The sequence below is a fragment of the Dromiciops gliroides genome, chromosome 6 (assembly GCF_019393635.1).
Source record: "Dromiciops gliroides isolate mDroGli1 chromosome 6, mDroGli1.pri, whole genome shotgun sequence".
NCBI classification, from domain to species: Eukaryota; Metazoa; Chordata; class Mammalia; order Microbiotheria; family Microbiotheriidae; genus Dromiciops; species Dromiciops gliroides.
Window position 1 is genome coordinate 188982757 of NC_057866.1, and position 17641 is coordinate 189000397.

At 36.0% G+C, this 17641-nt stretch overlaps 1 protein-coding gene across 4 annotated transcripts in view; it reads left to right on the plus strand.

Annotated features, from left to right (window-relative positions):
• The window catches only part of CLCN3 (chloride voltage-gated channel 3), a 97535-nt gene that overhangs the window by 22939 nt on the left and 56955 nt on the right, over positions 1-17641 (plus strand). Inside the window, exon 1 of one of the 4 annotated variants that reach the window (XM_043970404.1) lies at positions 5496-5799. The exons of 2 other annotated variants lie outside the window; for them this stretch is intronic. In XM_043970404.1, the coding sequence (XP_043826339.1) occupies positions 5721-5799 (79 nt within the window). In that variant the 5' untranslated portion in view covers positions 5496-5720. Of the gene's footprint in view, positions 1-5495; positions 5800-17641 lie in introns of those variants that run through there. One more of the 4 variants, XM_043970407.1, reaches the window with a different exon arrangement.

A 17641-nucleotide genomic window follows, 5' to 3' on the forward strand; every position in this document is an offset into this window, starting at 1 on the left:
TATTCCTTGATGTGTGCTGCAGTCTTAAAATGGCAGTGATGCCTCAGTGCCATCTGGAATTTATCAATCATAGCCATCACATCATAAACTGAACCTTTAATAACAATGAACGCTGCTTTCTGTTCATCTTAATTTGCTAGTACAGACTTGGAAATTGATAATTGCTTGATTCTGGAAAAGTTTTGGGGAAAGAGGATTAGAAATTGAGTAGCACCAAAAAGACTTGGAAATTTTAATTTGAGCTTTACCCAAATCATGGATTTATAGGCTGGAGATGTCAGAGGTGAGAAAGAATGGGGTAAAGTGTGTGTGCCTGCAAATAAATATAAGGGATGGAGGGCTGGAGGAGACAGATTAATTGAAAGTAAAGTATGAGGGCCATTGTGGTAAAAACATGAAAGAAATAAAAGAAAGAAATATGAAAGAAAGCAAAAGAACATATGGAAGAGTTCACCAATAGGTTTATATCACAAGGAGATCATTGATAAGAAGGAAATCTTAATGTACATCAAAATATATAGAGTAGCACTTGTTTGTGGTGACAAAGAATTGGAAGCAAAGTTGATTGGGGAATGATAAAACAAATAATGGTGCACAAATATAATGGAATATTACTATGCTATAAGAAATTTAAAATATGCTGAATACAGAAAAGAATGGAAAAAATTTACACAAACTGATACAGAACAAAGTAAGCAGAGCCAAGAAAACAACATACAGGGGGCAGCTAGGTGGCGCAGTGGATAGAGCACTGGCCCTGGATTCAGGAGGACCTGAGTTCAAATCTGGCCTCAGACACTTGACACTTACTAGCTGTGTGACCCTGGGCAAGTCACTTAACCCCCATTGCCCTGCAAAAAAAAAAAAAGAAAAGAAATAAAAAGAAAACAACATACAAAATAACTTACAACAATGTAAAATGGAAAGAACAACTACAAAAAAATTTTGAAAATTACAAAGAACAAGTTATGGACCCAAAGAAGAGAAATAAGAAAAAATGCCCTCATCCAAATCCTTTGCAGAGGTAGGAGGTATATAGACATGATACATTGCATGTATTCTTCAGACTTTTTCATTGTATTGATCAGTTTTTGTTGTTTTTGTTTGTTTGTTTGTTTTAATGGGGCAATGAGGGTTAAGTGAGTTGCCCAGGGTCACACGGCTAGGAAGTGTCAAGTGTCTGAGGCTGGATTTGAACACCTAGTTGCCCTGTATTGATCAGTTTTGTAGATTTTTTTTCTCTTCCATTAAAATTTTTGTTCTTTAAAAATATTTTTGTTGTATGAGATGGTTCTGTTGAAGGGGAAGGGAGAGGGATACTGGGAGAAATTCAGATGCTGTAAGAAAACAAAAGATATCAATATCCTGAACAAGTCACTTAACTTCTTAGCCTCAATTTTCTTATCTGTTGGGGATAATAATAGTATTTACCCCACAGGATTGTTATGTGGAGGAAATGAAATAATATGTCATGGGCTTTACAAAACTTTGAAATTCTTTATAAATGATAGCAAATTATTCATAAATGTTTTTATTCATTCATGATGACCATAAATAATTTAAATTATTTTTGAGATTTCTGAACCAGCTTTTCACTCAGTAAATACATTGATTAAAACAAATTAAAATTTATCAAAATATTTGCATCACTTCTTTTGTACTAGGCAACATTCCATAGGGGGGAAAAAAGTTAAGCCAGTTTTCCTTCATTGTGTCCCAGTGAAGTTGTACTACTCTTCATTGGAGATGAACCTTTTTTCTTTCTAACATGTGACCTTACTTATCACAAAATCTATACCTACAGTGGAAAGTAGAATTTTCCTGTTTTTAAAAATGTACATTTATTGAAAGTAATATAAAAAGTCCCTTTCAACCCTTAGTTTTATCTAAATTTCACTACTCTTTGTTCTTCATACATATCTTGTGCTTACTTAAATTTCTATGTCCTAAGGCTTTAAATACTGTCTTTCTCATTTTGAGTCTTAAAATTTTACCCTTTTTTGAGGGGGGGGGGGTGCCTCAATGAGGGTTAAGTGACTTGCCCAGGGTCATATAGCTATTAAGTGTCAAGTGTCTGAGGCTAGATTTTAATTCAGGTTCTCCTGAATCCAGGGTGTGTGCTTTATCCACTGTGTCACCTAGCTGCCCCCTTACACATTTTTAAAAGTTCAATTTTTTTTTTCTTTGTGGGGCAATTGGGGTTAAGTGACTTGCCCAGGGTCACACAGCTAGTAAGTGTCTGAGGCTGGATTTAAACTCAGGTACTCCTGAATCCAGGGCTGGTGCTCTATCTACTGCACCATTTATCTGCCCCATAATATGTTTTTTTTTTGCAGGACAATGGGAGTTAAGTAATTTGCCCAGGGTCACACAGCTAGCAAGTGTCTGAGGTCGGATTTGAACTCAGGTCCTCCAGAATCCAAGGCCAGTGCTTTATCCACTGAGCCACCTATCTGCCCCCATATGTATTTTTAAAAGAATTTAATGTTGAGCTTTTTCTTTTTTCTTTTTTCTTTTTTGGTGAGGCAATTGGGGTTAAGTGACTTGCCCAGGGTCACACAGCTAGTAAGTGTCAAATGTCTGAGGCCGTATTTGAACTCAGGTACTCCTGACTCCAGGGCAGGTGCTCTATCCACTGCGCCACCTAGCCACCCCTGTTGAGCTTTTTCTTATGTATACTTGACTATATTCTATATTAAGGACATTCTTGATATGTAAAAAGTTACTTTCTTAATCAGTGCTGACAAAATTTCTTTTACTTTTCCTGTATGCCTGAGCTGTAGATAAGGAATAGCCATGTGTGAAGCTTTCTAACATTAAAACACAATTTAATTTGAGGCGGGGGAGGGGGGGTGTTGTAGTATCAGAATCAAGATGTGAAAAAAGTCTCCAACTGTGACTGTATGTAATAGGACTAAATAAATATTTCTTCTTTGTGATGATAATAATCCATTGACATAAAGATCCGTGACTATGACTGTACTCTTTTTGAAGAAAACATTTGCAGATTAGAATAATTTATAATATCAGACAATAACAATCTTATTGCTATTGCTTCCTACCAAAAAACAGATTCTGCGTATAGACAGAATGGAAAGGGGAGAAGTCTTTGTATCCACTTTCGTATGTTCGACTCTAGATCTTTCATGATCCTTTTTGATAGTACTTTTTGTTTAGTGGAACTGTAGTAATTAGCTTAACTGTAGGAAAATGGGTATGTATCTCTTAGTAAAGTTTCAGAGTGTTTGCCCTTATATCATAAATCATCACTGACAATATTTTTTGGATCATCACGAGAGTTTTGCTTTATTTCTGAATCTACAAAACTGTCCAATAAAATTGCACTTATACTGTAGAAATAATTGGGGTTATAGGATTTGGAGTTTGAAGGGATAGTCCTTTCGCCTTATTTTATAATTAAAGAAACTAAAGCTATGAGAGCTACACGACTTGCCTTAAGTTAGGGCTTTCTAAACCTTTTCTACTCCGCACAACTTTTTGCTTGAGAAAATTTTACGCAACTCCAGAGATATAGGTATATAAAATAGGTATACATAACTTTTTACTGTTGCCAAATTTTTTGCAGTCCCCACATTCAGTTTTGCTTCCCATATGGGCTTCCCATATGGGCTGCCCTGGGGCAGCTAGGTGGGGCAGTGGATAGAGCATTGGCCCTGGAGTCAGGAGGACTGACTTGAGTTCATATCCGACCTCAGACACTTAACACTTACTAGCTGTGTGACCCTGGGCAAGTCACTTAACCCCAATTGCCTCACCAAAAAACAAACAAACAAACAAACAAAAAGCTTTGCCCTAAATCATACAGTCAAGTTTTGGACTTAGGTCTTCTAGGCACCAAAATCTAGTGTGCTTTTCCTATATAGTACCACATTTCCTTTAATTTCAGTGTACATGGGGGCAGCTAGGTGGTGCAGCAGATAAAGCACCAGCCCTGGATTCAGGAAAACCTGAGTTCAAATCCAGCCTCAGATACTTGACACTAGCTGTGTGACCCAGGGCAAGTCACTTAACCCTCATTGCCTCAAACCCCCCCCCCCCCCCCAAAAAAAAAGCCTGTCTAATTTCAATGTACATGCTTGAGAAAAAGATCAAGCCTACATGTGTGCTTCGAATATGTGTACATATATCTCTATGTAGTACAAGTAGCCTAAGAAATAGAAAACTGAAGCAAACATACCTATATTTTGTATAGGTATCTATATTATGGAGGATGTTCATATATTTTTATAGTGGGGAGAAAGCTAAACTTGGAGTCAGAAGACCTGGGTTTGAATTTTGGCTCTACCCCTTCCTAATGGTTGTGGGAAAATCACTTAACTCCCTTTCTGAGCCTCAGTTTCTTCCTTTGTAAAATGGGGACAATACACTATATTATAGGATTGTTATGAGTGAAGTGATTGGTAAACCTTTAAAACATAATTAGCAATGTTAGCTCTTATTACATACATATACACATGTACATATACGTACAACACGATACAACATATAACATGTGCATATAATACATACATATGTATGATATATATTAAGTATATAAAATATGAGTTTTTATATATGAAGAGACAGCATAGTATCATGGAATCAAGACTTCTAGTTTTTTGTCATAGTTTAGAAACTTACTAGCTGTGTGACCTGTGTAGGTCATTTCAACCTCTCTCTGAGGCTTAATTCCTAAATTTGTAAAATGAGGATATTATTACCCCACTTTTTTGGAAAGGAACGTTTGTGTATGCTATTTATGCATATATGTATATATAAATATGTAACCTTACATATAGGTATGACACCCTAAAATTCCATATTATTTAGTTTTCACTTGTAATTGTTAGATCCTCTTCTCTTTATATTTTCAATTTCTCTTTCACTATTAGTAAGTTTTAGTAGCTAGTGCCTTGAAAAAAATAGCCATGGGATGGAAATGTTGCAGTCAGCTACATGAACTTGGACCTTTCTTTATGGAAAGTTGTAAGTTGAGCTTTTTATTAGTATGGCTATAACAAATTGGTATAGTTTCTTTGTAGTGAGGGTGTTGGAGCTTCTTGGTATGTCGTAGCCTAAAGTTGGAGAGAATCATGATTTCTTTATTCAGCTGAGGTCATATTGCTATATGCAGAATGTATATCTATAATCTAAGCAAATAGACATACATTGCAACATGTAATATGCACAGTGTGTATCAAATGAAAATGGGTATTGTTCACTCCCCAAAACACTTTTTTTCTTATGTGGATATTAAAAGAGTATAATTATTTTTTAATGTTAAGAAAAATCGCAAGGGTAAACATTGCATGCATTTTCTTTTTGTAGCTGCTTCAGAAGCTAAAGGTGGCTTCATCCTTTCCCTTAAACCAGTTTCGTCTGTTATTACTTGGAGCTTAGTCATCATTTACGTAGCCGAGCCCATTAAGAAGGCTGTTCCGCCCCTAAACTCTGCTAGATTGTAGCCACTAGCAACCAGGCTGCAATAATTTCCCTTTGATGACATCATTGGCTGTGGAAGGGCCGGCGGTGGCTGGAGCTGAGTTGCTGCCGCCGCTGTTCTGAGCCGGATCAAATATGGCCCCTTCGCAGCCCGCAGCTGCCGCGGTGGAGCTGGAGCTCTCGGGCTTTTAAGCGAGGAAGTGCGCTCTTTCTTTCTGGTTTTTCTTTCTTTCTTTCTCATTCTTTTTTTTTCGCCACCGTCAATTTTAATTCAACTCATGGATGTTTCTTCCGATCCTTATTTGCCATACGATGGGGGAGGAGACAACATTCCCCTCCGAGAATTACATAAAAGAGGTAACACCACCGGGGGTCTGGGGGTCGGGTCGGGGCTGCGTGCGTGCGGGCTGCTGTGCGGGGCGGGCGGCCCGGGCGAGTCCTCCTGGCTCTCCTGCAGCCCCCGCCTCTCGTCGTCGTCGTCGTCCTCCACCTCCTCTCCCTTCCTTCTTTCTTCCCTCCCCTTCTTTCCCTTCCCTTCTTCCTTCTCGTCCTCTCTCCCTCCCCCTCGTCCTCTTCTTCTCCTGACTGAGGCTTTAGGTGCTCTGGTGGCCCGGGTGGGGGGTGGTGGGAGGTGGGAGGTGGGAAGGCTTGGGATTCCAGCCTTTTCAGACCTTTGTGTAGTCCCTGTTTTTTTCCCACTGTGGCATTTTATGTTGTTGCTTCAGATCCTATCTGAGAATGCCTCCATCTTCCTTGTATAGCAGGCGCATTTATCACGTGTTTTATTGGTTTACCAAGACTGTATTGGTTGATGTTGAAAAAATATATTTTCCCTCTTTGGAAAACTCATCATTGTCTTTATGGTAGATTAGGAACTTGATGTGTTTGGCATTCATTTACCATGAAGCTTCTCAACTGTCCCTTACCTTTAGTCTGGTTCTCTTTGAAATTACATGATAATGGAGGACACATTCTTGTTACTTTTCTTTACATTTTTTTGTTTGTCAGGATTTTTTTCTACCTTATTACCTAGTGAGGCTTTTTAAAAAAACTTGCCGTGAATTTTATCGTAAAAACAATAGGAAAATTTTTGATGTTATTTCTGCACATAAGGTAAATAAGTTTGGTTTCTGTTAAAAATGAAAATCAAGTTGCATTTCCTGGCATAAGTTTTTTTGGCCAGCATTTCTTCATCTGCTAATTATGCTGGATTTCATTGCCCTCGTTTTTCATTAAGCTGATTACTACAAAAAGTCTTGTTACCATTTAATGTTTTAGAAAGGTTTTGGCATTCACTGATGACATTCTATGCATATTTTAGAATGAGGACTTTGTTTCTAAACTGAAATTCCAAATTTACTTTGCCTTTGCTCAGACGCTTATGTGGAAAAATAATTAGGTCATGAATTTCTTTTGCTTTTTAGCTTATAGATTTCAAGATTTTTTGTGTGCTAATGTATCATATTTATTTTAATAGCAAGTTACATTAGAATTAACAGCTCTTTTATTATCCTGTAATGCTCTGGATGATTTCTTGATGAAATTTTAAAATAATGAACTTGTTTAACAAAATGGCTTAATTAAAAAAAATTCTTAAATGACTCTTTTGTTCATAAATAACTCCTTATGTTTCTCAGCTTCAGTTTTACAAACAGCCCTTTCTTTAAATAGGAAAAAAAAGGTGAAAGCTAAAAGGTGAACTTGTTCACCAGTTGTAACATTATTCACTGCATGATAATCAAGCAATAAAACAAGATAGCTTGTGTTTTCTCTGGGCTATTACAAGATGCCTTCAGTGTGAATGATAAGCCATGGGATCAAGAAATTTGAATCCCATATGTGATACTGTCAGTCCCTATAATATTTGTCTTAGTGTCTCTCTTATGATCAACTAATGTAAACCACACCATAATCTATGTGAGAGTTGGTGTAATTATTATTAGCAGTCACCTGTGAGGAGCTTAATTTTTAACATGTTGATAATTTATCTTCAATTTATCTTGCTAGTTTTAATATCAAGCCTGTTCAGTTCTTAAGAGAAGATTTGCTCAATGTCTATAAGCGGACATCTTAACTTGAAACTTTCAAAAAATGTTTGATAGCTATTTCAAGAATATATTTGGGGGGCGGCTAGGTGGCGCAGTGGATAAAGCACAGGCCCTGGATTCAGGAGGACCTGAGTTCAAATCCAGCCTCAGACACTTGACACTTATTAGCTGTGTGACCCTGGGCAAGTCACTTAATCCCCACTGCCCCGCAAAAAAAAAAAAAAGAATATATTTGGTTTTTGCTTTAATCCTTTTACTTTTTGCATTTAAAAATATTATTCTGAGAAGGGTTTCACAGACTTCACCAGACTGTAGTTGTAACACAAAAATGATTAAGGATCCCTGGTCTGTAAGATCCCTAAAGGTAGGAGTAAGATGTTCATGGATTTGGTTTTTTGTTTTTTTTTTCCCCAACCAAATTATTTATTTAACTTTTTTTTTTGCATTTTCATTTATTTATTTTTTTCCTGTTACATGTAAAGATAGTTTTCAATTTTTGTTTATACAAGCTTTCCAATTTCAGATTTTTCTCCCTCCCCTCCCTCCCCCCCTCCCCTAGACAGCAGGTAATCTGATATAGGTTATGTATATATACACACACACATAACAACATTAATCCTATTTCTGCATTAGTCATGTTATAAGAGAAAAATCAGAGCAATGATGAAAAACCTCAAAATAGAAAAAACAGCACCAAAAACAAAAGAAATAGTATGGTTCATTCAGAATCTATACTCCACAGTTCTTTTTTTTTTTTCCTTGGATTTGGAGATCCTCTTCTATCATGAGTTCCCTGGAACTCTTCTGTACCATTGCATTGGTGAGAAGAATATAGTCCATCACAGTAGATCAACACTCAATGTTGATGATACTATGTACAATGTTCTTCTGGTTCTGCTCATCTCACTCATCAGCTCAGGCAAGACCCTCCAGGTTTCTCTGAACTCCTCCTGCTCATTTTCTTACAGTACGATAGTATTCCATTGTATTCATATACCACAACTTGTCTAGCCATTCCCCAATTGATGGGCATCCCCATAACTTCCAATTCCTTGCCACCACATAAAGAGCAGCTATAAATATTTTTGTACATGTGGGTCCTTTTCCCCTTTCCTTCATGGATTTGTTCATCAGCTTCAGCAATACTAGAGCTGGGGTGGAAGAAGGTTTACTTTGAAAATTTTAATAATAATAATAATAATAATTTTTGCGGGGCATCGAGGGTTAAGTGACTTGCCCAGGGTCACACAGCTAGTAAGCATCAAGTGTCTGAGTTCAGATTTGAACTCAGGTTTTCCTGAATCCAGGACTGATGCTTTATCCACTGCGCCACCTAGCTGCCCCCCACATAATATCTCTTGTTGATGTTGGCAGCCTGTATCTGGATTAGATGGACAATAGAGTCACAGTTTGGCTTTTTCTATGTTTTTATGTGTGGATATGAGAGAGAATATTGGAGTATTGGATTTATTTTTTCTTCCTTAAAACAAACCAACCATAACCAAAATCCTTTACTTAAAAATTCCGTAACTTATGTTCCATTAACCACTCAAGACTCAATTTAACCTATTAAAGATTATATTAGCACATCCTGATTTAACATTGATTTTTAAAAAATATATTTGGATGACAGTTAAGTATATGATAGGCAACTGCCTTAGACACTATCAGAAATGAAAATCCCTACTTTCCAGGGGCACACTTTAGTGAATATAACATGTATACAAATTATTACAAAACTAGGCAATAAAGTGGTAAAACGAGTTGTATGGATGCTAAGTGCTGTCGTAGTGCAGAGGAAGGAATGTTCACTTCTGGCTGAGGTGATTAGAAAATACTTCATGGAAGGAGATAGCATTCTAGCTGGTCTTTAAAGAATGGGTAGGATTTTCATAGGTTGAGTTAAGAGAATCCTCAAATGAGACCAGCTTGATTAAGTGTAGAAGTAGGAAAGGGGAAGGCATGTTTAGGGGTTTAGCAAATTGGATAAAATGAAGAGTTTCTACAAGCATATATAGTTGGAAATAAGGCCATAGAAGCAGCTAGGGATCTGATTGTGGACTTGACAAAATTGATAAGAGGTATCCCCCTAAAATGGAGAAAAGGGGCTTTGGACCCTTCACCTTGCTGGTGAAGCTTATGTCATTTCTTACCATTCAGAATCTGTGACAGGGATACAGCTTGTTTGGTTCATTTTCTGATGATTGAGTTTCTTCACCTCATTCCATATACATTGCTTATTATGAGTTAGGATTCTTGATACCTGATTAGGAATTCAAGGTAGATCTCTGCTTAGAATTCCAAAGGGAGATCCTGGAGCTCATTTAGTATACTGCTCTGGGACTATCTTTTTAAACTTAATAGTATTTTTTCCTCAATTACATGTAAAGATGGTTTTCAGAATTCATTTTTATCAGATTTTGAGTTCCAAATTTTTCTCTGTCCTTCCTTACCTTCACTCCTTCCCAAGACAGCAAGCGCTCTGATACAGGTTATACATGTATAATCATGTTAAACAAATTGGGGTGCTTGCTTTGGCAGCACATATACTAAAATTGGAACGATACAGAGAAGATTAGAACAAATTGGGGAAACAATTTTAATAGACTTACTTCATCTAAATAGAGGATTTTTCATTCCATAATATACCTGGTATCTAACCTAAGTTAATCATTGTAATTATATATGTCACAAGAATGAATAATAATTATTTGCTCTCAGGAATTTATTTTGGTACTGAATTAAGACTGAGAAGACATGGCCTTCCTTTCTTTAACTGTTTGCCTTTGCTACAGTATGGGATGCCAGATCTTAATTCCTTGTTACCTTCCTCGGCTCTGCTTTCTAAAATTAACCAACATTCTGATGTGGCTAATTTTATACTAAATCATGGTATGCCATAAATATATATTCATGACCTTCCAACTTGTTATGGCAGCCCTTCCATATCTTAGTAGGACTTGTTTTTTGGGAGTTGCCATTTTTCATGGGTGTAGGCTTCTGCCATTTTAGGGTGTTTTTAAAAAATTCATGTCACTTTTCAAAGCATTAAGAGTTCTTTGTTTCTTTCACATCATGAATTCTTAAGCTTAGCTTTGTCTTAGCCATTATTATGCCTTTTGCTGGTATCTTCATTTTTAATGTTGAGAAAAACATTGACAATATTACATTAAATGATTATATTTCATATAAAATTATAATTTATATAATTAACAATTATTACTGGAGAACTAGTAGTTTATTTTACTGAATATATTTTTATTTCCTAATTCTGGACTTGTATTTATCAGCTAACATTACCTTTATCTCTCTAACCCATGATGGCTATTTCTTATCATAGGGCCAAATGGGGAGACCAGATGAACCTGAGCTTTAGAACCCTTGTCTTTGTTCACTAACTTAATGGGCTTGTCAGGTAGCACTTGCCAGTGTTGTTTTACTTGCAGAATTCTTGAACACTTATTCCCCCCCCCCATTTTTCCAAATATTTTTTTAAAAAGTGATAGAATGCAGTTATCTATGTTATCATATAGAGGCTAAGCTGTAATGGCACAGGTTACTCCATTCTTTTCCTTTCTCCTAAAGCAATAAGAAGCAGTCTTACCCTATAACTGTGGGTCGGCTTATTGATATGAAGCTATAAATTGGTTATCTTTTGCAAAAAGGCACAATCATGCTGAGGGTGTGGTGACTGATATTTTCTATGAGCAAATTTGGAGTATAATCATAGTGCCCCCTGCCTTCACTTCTTGGAAATTGGTTAATTTCTTTTTTTTTTTTTAACTTAACATTTTAAAAAGAGCAACAAGCATTTATTTTCTCTCTTTCCCTTCCCTCCCCCACTGTAACAAAACAAAAACTATGTAACAAACATGCCACATAGACAAGCTAAATAAATTCTCTCATTGACCAGGTCTAAAAGAAGTACGTAAAATTCTGCATCTTGAATCGTTATCATTATTGTAATGGAGCTCTGCTTTGGGGCAAAAAGAGAGAGGAAATTAGGGGAGCCCATACTATTGACATAGATTTTACCAATTCTGGTGAATGGAATTGTCCATGTAGAGCAGTGCCCCTTAAGAATGTGCTAAGTGCCTCCACAGGAAGGTAGTAAAACTCTTCTAATTTCCACACATTCTAAAATGTCTTTTCTGTGAGGGAAGGATATGTAGAAATGAGGATGTAAAAAGTAGACTTGCTAGTGTTTTATTTCCTACATAGCCTTAATTACTGAGTGGGCATTGCCTAAGGGAATATGAGATCTGTGGTCTGATGCCTTAGCTTAAAAGGCCAAGGTTTAGCACTGCATCAGGGGCCATCTCCAGTTGTCCTGATCTATATCTTGCCACTGGACCCAGATGGCTCTGGAGGAGAGAGTGAGGTTGCTAACTTTGCACAGTTCTGCCTCACTTAGATCCAGTTCACTGCAAGTCATGACATCCTATGTCACGGTCCAGACAACAGAAGTTAATTTAGTATTTATGTATGAGATAGATAACATCAGTTGTTCACTTCAATTTCAATTTAGCTTTCATTTATTTTAGATCAGACAGGCTCTTGTCCACATATAGTTTAAACTACAATTTGGTGGAAATATAATGTGGAATAACTTGAGTTGTATTTTACTTTCTTACAGAGTTTGTCAGATGCCATGAAAGAGGATGTTCATTTTGATCACATCCATTAATAAAAATACAAAAATTTTTATCTTTCCAGAGATATATTCGATTTTTACAGAGCCTTCTATTGGTCATGAATTGTAATCAAGACAAAAGACCTTTGTGAAATAAATTACTTTGGTGAAGAGAAAGAGAAAACAATTCCAGGAATTTGCTAATTTTCCCCAGCTTTGCCTATATGCGATTTTTTTTAACTTGGTTATTCAAGTTTATAAAATTGTGTGCCCAATTCATTGATTTGCTTTTTCTTTTTTGTTGATAAAAGCATTCAGAGATATGAATTTCCCCCTTACAACTGCTTTACTCATCCTTTAAGTTTTGCTATATTATTTAATTGTTGTCACTTTTTTTGATGAAATTTGCTGTTTTCTGTAATTCTTTTACCCACTAGTTCTTTAGAATTATGCTTAGTTTCCAGGGCTCTTTATTGAATGTTATTTTTATTTTCATTGTGATTATTAAATGATGTGTGCTTAGTATTTATGCTTTGCTACATTTTTAGTGAGGTCTTTTTGCCTCAATACATGGACAGTTTTTGTAGAGAGCATATTCTAAGAATGATGCTCTTTCCTTCCATTTGTTAGTTGCTAGAGATGAATCATCTCCACTTTTTCTAAAGTTCTGTTCAGGTTCTTAAATTCTTTTGGTTAGATTTGTCTGAGTTTAAAATGGATTCCTTGAAGTCTCCTACTATTATACTCTCCATTTTCCATTTTAATTCAATTGACTTCTCTTTTAAGTATTTAAATATTGTGCTTTTGGTGTGTCACATATTAAATACTGATGTTGATTCATTGTTTATGGTGACTTTAAGCATAATGCAATTTCCTTTCTTATCTTTCTATCTTGTCTTGTTCTTATCTGAAATACCCTTGTTACCCCTGCTTTTTTGAGTTTAGCTGAAGCATAATAAATTTTGCTTCACCCTATGTGAATCATCATTTTTCAAATGTTTCTTGTTAATAACATTTTGTTAGATTCTGTTTCCTAATCCATTGTGCTATCCTTTTCCATTTTATAGGTATTTATCAAATTCATGGTCATGATTGTTAATTGTGTATTTTCCTCCATCCTGACATCTTTTCTTCTTTTTGTTCCTGTCTTGCTCTTCATGAATTATAAAGTGGTAAAAGAGATTTTGTCTGACACTTGGGATCTATAACTGAAACATCCTCTCCCTTGTTCTTATCCCCTCATAAACCCCTTTCGGGTTTAATTTATTTCTATGCTGAGGGGTGTGTGTGTGTGTGTGTGTGTGTGTGTGTGTGCGCGCGCGCGCGCACACGTGTACACACATCTGATTTGAGATGTCTGACAGGCAGTTGTAGATGTGAGATTGGAGGTCACCTGAAAGACTGTGGCAGGATAAGTAGATTTGAGAATTTTCAGCATAGAGAAGAAAGTAATTAAATCCTTGGAGCAGATGAAATCACTAAGTGAAGTCATATAGAAGGAAAAGAGGGGAAGGCTCAGGACAGAATCCTGAGGGACACCTGTGGTTAGAGGAGCATCCAAAAAAGGAGACAGAAGGAAGACAGAAGGAAGATAGGTAGGAGGAAAACCAAGAAAAGAGATGGAGAGAGTGATCAACAATGTCAAAGGTTGAAGAGAGGTAAAGAATGAGATTGAGAAAAGGCCATATCATACGTCAAATAACTTTGGAGAGAACAGTTTCAGTGGAATGATAAATTTAGAAGCCACATTATAAGGGTTTAAGAAGAAAATGAGGGACAGCTAAGTGGTGCAGTGGATAAAGCACCAGCCCTGGATTCAGGAGGACCTGAGTTCAAATCTGACCTCAGATACTTGACACTAGCTGTGTGACCTTGGGCAAGTCACTTAACCTTTATCACAATGCCAAAAACAAACAAACAAACAAATAACTAACTAAATAAATAAATAAATAAAAGAGAGAACGAGAGGAAAGAACATGGAGGCATCTATTGTAGGTGGCCTTTTCAAGGAATTTAACTACAAAGGGCACTAGAGATGTAGAATAACAGGAATTGAAGGATCAGGTGAGGGGTTCTTTTCAAGATAGAGGAAATATGAGCATATTTGTAGATAGCAGGACTGCTAAACATTTCCTAAAATTACTAGTATTAACTTCATGAAGACCATTAGAAACTGATATAAAATTTTCCATTTCTCATTTTTGAAAAAATAAAAAAAAATGTAAAATAAAAAATCCAACTCACCTATATGAATAAAATAATCGAAAACAGAACTAGAAAAGAAATAGGACAGACAAAATATTTACATTACATGTTACCAAAGTCTTATAACCAAAACATATAGGAAATTAAGTTAAATATATGCCATGAGCCACACCTCAATAGATAAGCAGTTAAAGATGATGGGCAAAACTTTCCCAAAAGAATTGTAAACTGTAAGTGACCAAATGAAAACACACTTCAAATCACCAATAATAAGAAATTAAAATTAATTTATCTCTTAAGACTTCACTTCATACCCAGTAAATTGGTAATGATAAGTTAGTGTGGGACAAACTGGAGTAAGATAGTACAGTGATTTAGTTTTGGTACAGTTCACCCATTCCAGATTTTAGGAATTATTCAATATTAGGAAATATGCAATATAACTGACCAAACTGCCTATCATATTCTGATTGCAGCCCAAGACAAATCTTGGAATACTGCTCTGAGAGGCTTTGTTCAAAGTTATATTTTATATTACTTAGTGCCTTGTTTTAACTGTAAATGATAAATCCAGTACAAAATAACCCATTTCAAAAGTTCATTCAAATTTGTGCATTCAAATTGTATTCTTGACTATTATTGAAATATACTTTGAAATTGATGACATTTCCTCTTTGTAATATTTCATCTGCTGTCATTCTATAATTTCACCATCTAGTAAATTGCATAATTATTTTATATAATATGAGTCAAAATAAATTTTTCTCCTTATACAGAGAGAACTAATAAAAGTATAAAATCCTGGAGCTGAAAAGAACCTTAAAGCTCAACATATAGTTGAGAACGAAGGACAATGGAGTAATGGATATAGAACCAGTGTCAAAGTCAAGACGACTTGGGTCCAAGTTTTACTTTTGATTCATTGTCCCAGAATGCAACTTTCTTAAGAATATAAAACTTTGTTGGTAGAGAGTTTCCTTATCAATAGGTCTTTATATCAAAGCAATCACAGATCAGAAACAAATTATGTAACATAATCCATCTATCTAATGCCTGCTTCCCCTCTAAAATGTCTTTGACCGGTATACCTGAGGCTGATGGAACACCTCCAGTGATAAGGAAATGGGACTACTACCTTATGGAAGGGAATCTATTTGGGTAGTTTTCCTTTTGTTTAAAAAAAAAAAAAAAGGCTGCTTCCTTACCTTTCTGGAAAAAAGTGTTATGATAACCTTTCAAACATTTGAATACAACTATAATATCTTACTTTTCCCACTCAGTGTTCTCTTCTTCAACTTAAACCTTTCTTTTTTTTTTTTTTTACAACTTAAAAAAAATTTTTTTTTTGGTGAGGCAGTTGGGGTTAAGTGACTTGCCCAGGGTCACACAGCTACTAAATGTTAAGTGTCTGAGGCTAGATTTGAACTCAGGTCCTCCTGAATCCAGGGCCAATGCTCTATCCACTGCGCCACCTAGCTGCCCCTTAAACCTTTCTTTTTGAAGATAGTCTTCAACTGAAAGGTTGAAGTTTAAGTCCTACCTGCTAGTCACCCTTTTCTATATACACTGACAAAAACTAGTACCTTCTACAATGAACTGAAACTGAACTGAACACAATAATAAAGATGTGTGTGACTAGACACTTAGGAGGGTAGTATTTGATTCAACTTTTGGACAGCTACCTTATGAGATGGTATTCTTTTAAACTTTCAGTCAGCTCTCAATGTCAGGAAGTTGTTTGAAAATGTATTTTATGCTAAAAAATAATTAGACATTTATAGTTTGAATTTGGGATTGAAAGAAAAAGATTGAGTTTTATGTAATTTTTTTTTCCTTTGAGGAAATGGCAACATTCAGAGTACATGGGAATGGAGAGGAGGCTATTATTTTTTTGTGAACTCTTTGGTGAGAATGAGACAAGATGAGAAGATAGGCACAGAAATACTTTACCATGTGCTTATAGTATTCTGACAGCTACCATGTCCTGAGAGGAAGAGCTTATATATAAGAGTCAATATATTAGGATGAACTTTTCTTGTGGCATTTTCTGCTGGTGACAAATATCAACTATCTCAAGCACCATCTCTTGCTCCTCAGAGGCAGTTAATATTTGGTTAAGTTGTTTTTATCTCAAAAAGGTCCATGATAGAAAGGACTCAAGTAATGAGGTTAAGTGAAAAATGGGAAATTTAGAGGCCTAGGTTTGTCACTGTTTGCTTCGTGATCCTGGGGGAAAATGACTAGAATTAATAGGAGGAAAGAGGGAGTGTTGTGTTTTAGGATCATGAAAGGGAAGGTTAATTTATTTTTATGTCTGGACCTGTGATTTGATTGATGTAGACAGCTCCCAGTGATGAAACTCCATTCTCAAATCAACAACCCTAAAACACTGGCCTGTGGCACTGAGAAAAATTAAGTGATTCGCCATAGTCACACAACTAGTATAATCAAGGACCGGGAGAGACCTGAATCCCAATTTTTCACCTCTGATTCAGTTTTCTCTGGCATGTTGCTTTTCATTTATTAAATATGAAATGTCACATTGTCAGAAAACACAAAATATTGCTCTCAATATGAATTTGCATATTTAAATTGAAAAAGCTACATTATGTTGAAAACCAGATCCCCACTTGCAGCTTCTTGCCTGGCTACTGGTTGGAAAGAAGCAAAGTCTTTCTTCACTTGCCTTCTCTCCTCCTCCAGCTTCTGGACTTAATTATTTAAGATTTTGTTATCATAACTACCTTCTGAATGTTTTTACAACCTGCTTTTTAAAAAAAGCTACAAATAGCAGTCTTGCTAGTCACTTTTCTGCTTGCTATCACTGTTACTAGTCCTGCCTATTGATGATGCCTTTTCCCTAGAGAATTTAATTGTTGAATCATGGTGTGACACTTTATTACTTATATTTTAATAATACTACTATTTTATAAATATTTTTTTCTGTCCAACATGACTTTAAAACAAACCATTATTTCAAGTAATTCTTTTTTTTGGGGGGGGAGGCAATTGGGGTTAAGTGACTTGCCCAGGGTCACACAGCTAGTAAGTGTTAAGTGTCTGAGGCCGAATTTGAACTCAGGTACTCCTGAATCCAAGGCCAGTGCTCTATCCACTGCGCCACCTAGCTGCCCCTCAAGTAATTCTTTTGGTGTTACTTATATCCAGTTACAGATATCTTTTCTAACTGGAGATATTTTCCTAATAGGAATTTGTCACAAAACATTTACATAAACTATATGTGGCAGAAGAGGGCAATAAAAAAAGAGACCATTCCAGAGGCATGTTTCCTCTTGGCTCCTGGTCTTAGGTT